The 11472-nt window shown below is 37.4% G+C and overlaps 1 protein-coding gene across 1 annotated transcript; it reads left to right on the forward strand.

Moving 5' to 3' along the window:
• The first annotated feature begins 287 nt into the window (after positions 1–287).
• LOC132519322 (heterogeneous nuclear ribonucleoprotein A3-like) lies at positions 288–1634 on the forward strand. The gene has a single exon (XM_060147258.1). It carries the CDS (start codon positions 291–293, stop codon positions 1422–1424), a length of 1134 nt encoding a protein of 377 aa, XP_060003241.1. The 5' UTR covers positions 288–290; the 3' UTR covers positions 1425–1634.
• The last annotated feature ends 9838 nt before the right edge of the window (positions 1635–11472 follow it).

Here is an 11472-nt window from a genome sequence, read left to right on the forward strand (position 1 = left end):
AGCTGATTCTTCTGGCTGTTTTTCTTTCTCAAGATTGCTTTGGCTATTTGAGATCTTTTGTGTTCCCATACAAATTAAAAATTTTCTTTTGTTCTAGTTCATTGGTAATTTGATAGGGATTGTGTTGAATCTGTAGATTGCCTTGGGTAATATAGTCATTTTGACAATATTGATTCTTTGAATCCAAAACACATTATATCTTATAAGTGGTACCGGGAAAAATGGACAGCTACATGTAAAAGAATGAAATTAGCACTTTCAGAGTTTAAAGAGGTGAGTCTGGTCTCAAAATGGAGGTAAAACGGCCACCCGCCCACCCCCAGCCCGACTCCAGCTGTCGCTGCCACCACTGGGGGGAGGAGGGCCATGATCCAAAGGAACCAGAACAGTTGAGAAAACTGTTTATTGGTGGTCTGAGCTTTGAAACTACAGATGATAGCTTAAGAGAATATTTTGAGAAATGGGGCACACTTACAAATTGTGTGGTGATGAGAGACCCCCAAACAAAACGTTCCAGGGGCTTTGGTTTTGTTACTTACGCTTGTGTTGAAGAGGTGGATGCAGCAATGTGTGCTCAACCACACAAGGTTGATGGGCATGTAGTGGAACCAAAGAGAGCTGTTTCTAGAGATGATTCTATAAAGCCTGGTGCCCATCTAACAGTGAAGAAAATTTTTGTTGGTGGTATTAAAGAAGATACAGAAGAATATAATTTGAGAGACTACTTTGAAAAGTATGGCAAGATTGAAACCATAGTTATGGAAGACAGGCATAGTGGAAAAAAGAGAGGATTTGCTTTTGTAACTTTTGATGATCATGATACAGTTGATAAAATTGTTATTCAGAAATACCACACTATTAATGGGCATAATTGTGAAGTGAAAAAGGCCCTTTCTAAACAAGAAATGCAATCCGCTGCATCACAAAGAGGTCGTGGAGGTGTATCTGGCAACTTTATGGGTCGTGGAAGAAACTTTGGAGGTGGTGGAGGTAACTTTGGCCGTGGTGGAAACTTTGGTGGAAGAGGAGGCTATGGTCGTGGAGGTGGTGGCAGCAGAGGTAGTTATGGAGGAGGTGATGGTGGATATAATGGATTTGGAGGTGATGGTGGTAACTATGGTGGTGGTCCTGGTTATAGTAGTAGAGGAGGCTATGGTGGTGGTGGACCAGGATATGGAAACCAAGGTGGTGGATATGGTGGCGGTGGTGGAGGATATGATGGTTACAATGAAAGAGGAAATTTTGGAGGTAACTGTGGTGGTGGTAGGAGCTATAATGATTTTGGAAATTATAGTGGACAACAGCAATCAAATTACGGACCCATGAAGGGGGGCAGTTTTGGTGGAAGAAGCTTGGCAAGTTCCTATGGTGGTGGTTATGGATCTGGTGGTGGAAATGGTGGATGTGGTAGCAGAAGGTTCTAAAAACTCAGAAGAAAAGGTCTACAGTTCTTAGCAGGAGAGAGAGTGAGGAGTTGTCAGGAAAGCTGCAGGTTACTTTGAGACAGTCGTCCCAAATGCATTAGAGGAACTGTAAAAATCTGCCACAGAAGGAACGATGATCCATAGTCAGAAAAGATACTGCAGCTTAAACAGGAAACCCTTCTTCTTCAGGACTGTCATAGCCACAGTTTGCAAAAAAGTGCAACTATTGATTAATGCAATGTAGTGTCAATTAGATGTACATTCCTGAGGTCATTTATCTGTTATAGCTTTTTCTTTTTCTTTTCATTACATCAGGTATATTGCCCTGTAAATTGTGGTAGTGGTACCAGGAATAAAAAATTAAGGAAATTTTAACTTTTCAATATTTGTGTAGTTCAGTTTTTCTACATTTTAGTACAGAAACTTTAACAAAATGCAGTTTTGAAGGTGTTTCCTTGTGAGTTAACAAGTAAAGAAGATCATTGTTAATTACTATTTTGTATGAATTTTGCTAAAGTTAACTGTAAAGAAACACCTGCTGACTTGCAGTTTAAGGAGATCTATTCTCCCCATTTCCAAACCATGAAATGAATGGGCTCTGACATGTGGAGAGAATAGATATTTGTATGTTTGCAATGTGTGTTTTAGATAATAGAATTGGGTATTTAAATTAGCATATTTGCGAATTTAATAGCATTAAGATTTACTTCAAATGAAAAATCTCAAAATTCCTATTTGGTTTTTGTGCATTTTCTTTCAAAATGTAATCATATGATTTTAGTGTATTAGCTTTGCTGAGAGTCCTAGCTGTGTTTAGAACATCTCCATTCTACATTCACCTTGGTCACATAGTTTTATTTGGGTGTAAAGAATGTCTCCTGCCCTCTGTTTAAGTTCTGGAAAGGGATAGTGAATGTCTTCCATTTCCTCCTACCTTAAGAAACATTCGTAAAATCTTCAAAATACAGGACCACTAAGCCTGCTCTATCTGAGCAAATTAGTGGCTACCTTTTTTTTTTCCCTTTTAAAGCACAAGAGGCCCATAAATCTTCAGTTATTTTCCTTGGTTTAATATATATTTTGCTGATACAAGCTCTCAGAGCAAGAGAATAAAAATCACACATTGTTGAACCGTTAACTGGCTGGCATGCTTTCCTGTTTGTACCCTCTGCATTTTACTGGATGAAACCAAGGATAGTCTAGATATAATCATCCCAAGTGATTACTGCAGTAGAAGTGTAGCACAGTTGCTTAGTACAAACAAGCTTTTCACTTCTTCAAGACCTGAATCCAAATTTGGATAGTCAGAGTTTGTAAAAATCCCAAAAAACACACTGTTATTTCCATGTGTATGCTTGAACCTAAATCATGTTGGTATGAGTTTACAATTTGTTTGGAAGACCCTGGTTGAGAAGAGTCTTAGATAACAAGGTCATGTATGTATGTTTATATATATATATATATATATATAAACCAATGTCTACTGTTTTGCGCCAGCTAGTGCTTAAAATTTAATTCGAGCCCTAAGTATGTGCCCTGCTGTTATTATTTCTTCGGTAGTTGAACATTAAATTTGAGATTCTTATTTTTGTTTTAAGAAGTACTAAGCAAAACAAGCAATAAAAGGGGGGATGGGGCATGCTAGTGTTTGAATATGCTCTCGTTGCTCTAATTCTGTGCCTCTGTGCATTAATATTTGGATGCATGCAATGCCAGCATGGAAATCGGTCTTCACAGACGCTGCAGTTTTCCAGAAAACACTCACAAACCAATAAATGTAACAGACAACATACCATTTGTTAATGGACATATGTGAATAAGCAGTGTAGAAAATAGGCTAGTTATTAGAAAATGGTTAAGTCTTTAACAACTTAAAGTGTTGGTTATATAAAGGGACACTGTCAATGTTCATAACTTAAACCTGGGTACCTGGTCAAAATAACGCTTGGGAAACATTTTATTAAAATTAAGCTAAATTGTCTCAAGTTCTTTTATTCATATAATAAAAGTTGAAGGAATGGGGGAGATTAACATTTCCTGTTTCTATGTTTGTGAAATTGTTTGACACAACCTTGACAGTATCCTTTAATGGCATATGAGGTTAATTTGTACTGTTAACAAACTTTCTGTGTTCTGGAACTAGTTTAATCGTGAAAATATTGTCAGTAAGTTGATGTTTGCAACCTATAAGCAGGTGAAATCTGTGTATGTGACCTGTTTATAAGTTGTATTAGCTTAGTTCTTGTGAAAAGTGTGGAAAAGTTAAGCCATGAGGAGAGTGATTTAACCAGATTTAAAGGACCTAAGATGTGCTTTTTAAGCACAGTGTGGGTCAAAGGAGACTCACTAAGACAGGACTTCAGCAGCTTTTTGAATATGGACAAGTCAGCGTAAATAAAGAATGACAAGGCAGCAGCAAGAGCTTCAACTACAGAGAAGTGAAGGCATGACATACTATGGTGATAGTGAGCAACTTTCCAAAAGCTAGTTAAATCTGCTTATTACAACTGAAATATCGAAGAAAGTCTAGCAGGAAGGAGCTCTTCGGCTTTTGGAACACCAATGAGAGATAGTTGGCCACAGTCACTAGGTCTAGCATTCAGACCTGCAAGGAAGGGCAATAAGCATTAGGCAAGGCTTGAATTTGAATTTTTCACTAATTAAAGAGTAATATTTTGCAAAGCAAAAAAAAGAAATTAGCACTTTCTCTAATACCATACACAAAAATAAACTCAAAATGGATTAAAGACCTAAATATAAAACCAGATGCCATAAAACACCTATAGGAAAACATAAGCAGAACACTCTTTGACATAAATAGCATAAATATCTTTTTGGATCCATTTCCTAAAGTAATGGAAATAAAAACAAAAATAACAAATGGGACATAATTAAACAAAAGTTTTTGCACAGCAAAGGAAAGCATAAACAAACAAAAATACAACCTATAGAATGGGAGAAGATATTTGCAAACGATGTGACTGACAAGGGATTAATCTCCAAAATGTACAAACGGCTCAACAGCTCAATATAAAAAAACCCAAACCACCCAGTCAAAAAATGGGCAGAAGATCTAAACAGACATTTCTCCAAAGAAGAGATACAGATAGCCAAAAGGCAGATGGAAAGATGCTCAACATTGCTAATTACTAGAGAAATGCAAATCAAAACTACAAGATACCACCTCACACCAGTCAGAATGGCCATGACCAAAAGATCTACAAACAATAAATGCTGGAGAAGGTGTGGAAAAAATGGAACCCTCCTACACTGTTGGTGGGAATGTAAATTGGTACAGCCACTATGGAGAACAGTATGGAGGTTCCTTAAAAAACTAAAAATAGAGTTACCATATGATCCAGCAATCCCACTCCTGGGCATGTATCTAGAGAAAAACATGGTTGGAAAGGATACATGCACCCCAATGTTCGTTGCAGCACTATTTACAAGAGTCAAGACATGGAAGCAACCTAAATGTCCATTGACAGAGAAAGGGATAAAGAAGATGTGGTATATATGTACAGTGGGATATTACTCAGCCATAAAAAGGAATGAAATAATGCCATATACAGTAACGTGGATGGACCTAGAGATTATCATACTAAGTGAAGTAAGTCAGACAGAAAGACAAATATATGATATCATTTATATGTGGAATCCAAAAATGTGATACAAACGAACTTACATATAAAACAGAAATAGGCCCACAGACATAGAAAACAAACTATGGTTACCAAAGGGCAAAGGTTGTGGGAGGGAGGGATAAATTAGGAGTCTGGGATTAGCATCCACACACTACTATATATAAAATAGATAACAAACAAGGACCTACTGTATAGCACAGGGAACTCTATTCAATGTTTTGTAACAACCTATAAGGGAAAAGAATTGAAAATCACTGAATCACTCTGCTGTATAACTGAAACTAACACAATGCTGTAAATCAACTAAACTTCAATTAAAAAAAAGAAATGTTGATGAGCATTAATAATGCCTATGTCAAGTGGTGTACAAAAATTTAAATTAAAACATGTAATAAAAGAAAATTTTACTAAAAGGGTGAAAGATTTTGGAAAGTTTGTTAATCATGGAATGCAAGTTCCAGGGTACACAGTAGATGGGATTGAAAAGGAGTAGTGAAAGAGTGTGTTATAGAAAATAAGTGCCTGTCAGATTTAGAATGGTGCATGGGGAATATAAGTAGATGGAAGGCCTTATTTTAGAACGTTGGCTTAGAAATATAGGAATTATATGCAAGAAAGGATCAACTAGTCATCAGTTTGCCAAAGATCAAACATCCTGGCTTCTCAAATTTGTACACGACGTTGGTATCAGTAGCTTCAAGGGATGGACAGATCCACTGCAAATGTTGTAATGCATAGGGGTTGGGTGGGACGTTTTCAATGTGGTTCACAGTAATTATACAACTGATAGCTCAGCAGTGTTTTGTTCTCATAATCTTTTCCATATCTTTATTTGTACTCTGTATTTCTAATTCACATCTGCATATATATTTTAAAACATACTAGCATTCGCTCATTTTAACTTTACTATTTTCAAATTCAATCTTTTACTTTCATCATTTTTATTCCTACCTTAAATTTTCTCTATTATTCTCTATTTTGATCTTTACTTTATTGAGTTTCCTAGTAACACTTAGTCCTGCTTCCTAGAAGAACTTATTTTCTCCCCTTTTCAATGACCCTGGAGAAATTCCCTTTCACAAACCCATGAAGAATGAAGTATTCTGGCTAATCTCACTTTCACGGGATATACAGACATATGAAAATAAAGAAATTGAATCATGAAGATGGCTAAATACTAAGGAATTAGAATATAATTCTTTTAAATCAATCTAGCCTCAGAGGTAAGACTTTTGGTTTGAAAATACATTTCATGAGAAGTTTAGACTTTAAGAAAAGTAATATGAGAAAAGAACAGTTTTATGGGTCATATGATCATGATACTGTCATCTAAGTCCTTGAGAGCCAGCACTGCCCTACAATTCCGAAGATAATTGTATGTGGCCTACCCCACATTTAATTTGGTAGTTCAGAATTTCTAAGGTGATTTTCAACTGTGACAGTGTGCCATTTTGAGACTGTCACATTGTTAAATGTTAAAATATAGACTATGTGGAAATCAAATGGCTTCTAAACTGTATGCATTTTCAGTAAGCCTTGATAAAAAATAACTTCATTGTTTTAAAATCCATTAGAATAATGGATGTAAATGACTTGTGACATTAATTTTTTTCTATATCCACTTTAGTCCACAACTCTATAACCCATATCAGTCACCCTAAAGTTTCAACATATTAAAAAGACTTGCTGACTGGGGACAACATTATGGCTAGCGGTGAACAATGAAGTTGAGAAGGATGTAAGGCAGAGTAGTAGATTAATAAAGTATCTAACAGAAGTATGGAGCTACCCAAGAGACTGAAGTCTGTGAATTCAGAAAGTTACCTAAATTACAAGAGAAAAGACTGTGGAAATCAATTGAAGAGGCAGAAATAGTTCAGTTGTTTTTTAGATTTGAAACCAACTCAATGTGACTGCCTAATGGAAACAATTAGAATTGATATTTCGTGTCTTGCCTTCTGATACCACATCAACCTGGTGAGAGGCTCTTGAAAAAGGGTTAGATAGCATATAATATATAAACTTTCACCTAAGTATTTAGGAGCTAGGGTACCTGGAATTCAGTTCTAGCTCTGCCACTGCCCAGTGAGGGGACCTACTACCTCTTCATATATCTCACCAGGGAACTGTGTGGTAATAGCTACAGCCTTTCCATCAATACTCTTTGTGCTTTTACTCCATGTAAAACATACACGGAGTTGGCATTTCTGCTGGTCAGAGTGATTTGAAAACATTTCTGATCATTTTTCTTTCCCATTTCTTCTTTCGTACTTTACTCTTCTTTGTCCTTTTATTCTCTTTCTCCTTTTCTTATACAAATGTTTATTGAACAAGTACTCTGTGTTGGACATTGTGCTAGCCTATGAATAGTCCATTTATTTCTTAAGAAACAAAATATATCATCAAACACATGACACCAGTCACTTTTAGTTAAAAGGACTTTTTAAGGTAGATGGTACTCCATTTCCCTCTCTTTTCTCTTTCTTTCTCTCTCTCTCTGTCACACACACACACAGAGAAACAATTAAAGGCAGAGCTATGCCATTTCTCCCATGTAATCCTGCATGATTTATAGGAATATATTATAATGAGAGATTGTTGCTCAGTCTGCAAGGTAGGGGAATTTATGTAGGATTGGCTTCATATTTTGTACTTCAAAAAATGAGAAAGGATATCATTAATCATCCTATCTTCATCTGAATAGTCATTAAAGATGCTATCTGAGGTGCCTGCCACAATTCCTAGGTGCACAGTGGGCCCAGTGACTGTACTTAAACAGAATTACTCCATGGCTTGTACCTATACACATGCTGCTCTGACAGCCGCTGCAATACCCTGTTCACATATGTGGTGATTCATCATTATTTTTGATGCCATGGGGCTTGGCTATGATGTGCATCCCATTTGTCCTGGTAAGCTTGTTTATGCATCATAATCTTGTCCTTCTACATTAGGTTCATTATGACCTGCAGGAGTTCTAGAAGCTTCATGTGTTATTTATGTTTGATCCAGATCGCCTAAATAAGAAGCAATGTTTAGTCTGGGATGCATTTATGCTCCCTGATTTGCATCTTAATAAAGCCTTTATTTCTTTTTAACAATTTTTTTATCATGATATACAGGAAACTGTTTTGCCCCAGAAGCAGAATTTAGGGAGTGTTTCACATTGTGTTTTAATGATAACATTAGGTTCTCTGGACAATTTCCTCAATATGTTCTGGTATTAACGCATAATTGGCAGTTCATAGTACTGTATTCAACTCTGCAAAACTCTCCATGATGAATTGCACACCGTGTGCTCACTTTTGTGCGCCTGGCCAAGGTCCTAGATGAGCGGCTTCCTGGTTTTGGAGACTGTCCTCTGCCTGCTAACTTGGAAATTGGAGGAGATGAAAAAGATCAGGAAGTTTTTTTGGTGGGGGCCATTGTGTCAGGCCCTGTTCCTCTCCACTGGTCTCTGGTCCCGCTTGAAGATCCTCTGGAACATACAGATTTGGGAGGGATGTAATAGTGCTTTTACAAATTTCTCATGGCATGGATATGGCCAGGGAGGAGGACTGGCTTTGGTGCAAAGCAATCCTTGGTTCTGAGAATTTGCCAACAAGTTTATGAATAATAATACAAATGATACTGATGATAATAGCCTTTACTGAATGATTATTTCTATGTGCTGCCTTGCATGTATTAGTTTAACACACACATACCACACATATGCAAACCTTATGACAAATGTAGAATCTTGATCTCCATTTTGCAGATGAGAAAATGGAAGCACGTGCTGTTGAAACAACTTGTTTATAGTCACCATGTAGTAAGTGGCTGAACAGGGATTTGAACAGAGGCAGCCAGGGAAAGTGGCAGCAGGATATGACCTTCTTCAGAGGTACCTAAGGATCCCTTCCCTGCTCTTTGCTTTCTGCCTTCCATAGTCCTGCTGGTCTGAGCCCATTTTGCGAGCTGGTGCCTGATTTGCCTGCATCTCTGGTCGTATGTTCTCCTGATTCTTTCTTTTTGTGTTGTGTCATATTTCCAGGTTTGGCCTCGGGACTAGGGCCACCACTTGCCCTTTTAATACCTTTGTTGAATTGGAAGAGATTAACTTGCTTAAGTCAAATTTCTTTCTATGATTGTACAACCTGAGGAGCCCTTATGTGGCAGCAATGCCAGCTGTGCACACACTGCTCTCGTGTCCACTCACACCCCTGTAACATTGGTGTACACACCACTAACACTGCACACATTCTTGATCCCCTTCCCAGCCCCCTTTGGAGGTTAAAAATTGGGTTCTGAGACCTCAGAGCAGGTGAGGGCTAGCCAGGGCTCAGCCATGTGCATGTTTATATGTGTATGCATGCATGAATTCACACACACATGTGTATGTGTAGGTGTATATGTGTGAGATCTCAAGTGTGCACAGCTTTAAGGGCCAGTGTTTATGGATGAGAGCTTCTTTTCCACTTCCCCAGACCCATCTGGAAAGCTCACGATCTCTACTTCTGCTCTCACACACTCATGTAAGTTAACAGAAGTCTAAGATGTAGGGGAGGTGGTGCCTTTGAGTAGGGCACTACTTGAATGCTTATATACCAAACCCTGCACTGCCCTCATTTTGGGGAAGTTTCCCTTTGCGCAGCCTAGAAGACAAAGTCTGCGGCCTGCTGGTTATACAGGCTTAAAATTCAGATATTCTTAAAATATGATATTGTTGCCATCATTGTCATTGTCATACATAATTCAATTTATGTAGCAGCTATCTTACATATATCACATCAATTAATTTCCAAAACAATCCTGTGGTATAGGGGTTATCCTCATTTTACAGAGTTTACAGGCCCAGAGAGGTGCTATGACTCTCCCAAAGGGGCACAGCTAGGGAATAGTGGAGCACTGGCTGGGATCCTGGTTAGTTTGACACCAAAGCCTGTGCTTTCATAAGCTGTACGAAGCTGCCTCTCAATGGGATTATCACAATAAGGTACACAAATAATTCTCTAACTTCCATTTAAATTCTCTTTGCACAAATTCCCAGGAAGATTTTTTTTGTTGTCTTGAACTTTTTGGGTCAATCTAAGAGATGGGATGACTAGTTTTTCCATTTTCCAAAACAAATCAGTACAAATATAGGATGAAGACAATCAATATCTATTGATACATTATCAAATAAAAAATATCAGCTGTAATGCTCTGAATATTAACTCCTCATTTGAAACAACAAAGCAATTTTGTCAATAAACAAAGACGTTCTATTGGGTAAGAAATTTTTTAACTTCTCATTTCTCCTTAATGACAGTGTGTAATCATGCCAGGATAACATATGTTAACCGCAGCGATTACCTCATAACAATCCCCTTTTTCAATTTATCTTTTGCCCACAGTCTCTTCACATCACCCTGCTCATCACCTTTATCCACTATAGCTCACATTTTACACATATGTGCAAGCTAAACTTTTAAGTTTATTATTATTTTACTTGCATGAGTTATAAATCTTTTCGCAGACTCACCTCGGTCTCAGCTTTGTCTTAATGAGATGATTTTCATCTCACCTTTTAATCTTTACCTCCTATTCACCTATTCTAGTTTTTTCCCCACTAACTCAAATTTGCTGCTAATTTACTCCATCAACTAATTCCCAAGCCACTCATATCTGAAACTAAAATCCACCTAAAACCCAGAAGTTCATTTACAATCCAAAGTTACTGAAACAATAATAAGGAAAATGATAAGCCCAATTTAATCCAACTGATATTTATTGAGTTCCATATGTGAAGTAGTAGAAGCCAGGTACTATCTGAGGAAGAATAAACAAATGAGCAGGGGGCTGAGGTCAGGTGAGGAACTGCTGGCTTCTGTGATTAAGCTTTGCAAGGAGCCATAAATCATGGAGATGATCAGATGTTCCTAGAAGTAGGAGTGTGGGTTGGATTATGTGATTAATGACATTAAGGAATTCTATGTTGTTAGGACTCAGAAAATTAGAAGTATAACCTATGCAAAATAATCTCTGGAGATGAAATTGTAAAGGGTTAAGAGAGTGGGTCGACTGAGAAAGACAGATGATGTAATGACCACAGCAAATACAGTGGAGCTAAATGAGGCAGAGAAGCTTCTGGTCTAGCATTTCCACCAATCTGTCTGTGCAGGAGTCACCTTATATGAAGGAAATGAATTCTGGAGAAAGGTCCTATCAGACAACATAGCCTGATAAACCAAATGGAGGTATATTGAGAAACTCTGATTGTATATTCCAAAAGTGATGCTTTCATTATTAATGTATTTTTCTAGATATCTCTGAGTCATGCAAACAAATATTTTAAAAACAAATTAACCTAGGACAAAATGACCGTTAAATTTCAAGTCTCTAGGATTGGAAGTTAGGAAGGCAGGACCGCTTTACCTATTCTC

Source organism: Lagenorhynchus albirostris, chromosome 4 (assembly GCF_949774975.1).
Source record: "Lagenorhynchus albirostris chromosome 4, mLagAlb1.1, whole genome shotgun sequence".
Taxonomy (NCBI): domain Eukaryota; kingdom Metazoa; phylum Chordata; class Mammalia; order Artiodactyla; family Delphinidae; genus Lagenorhynchus; species Lagenorhynchus albirostris.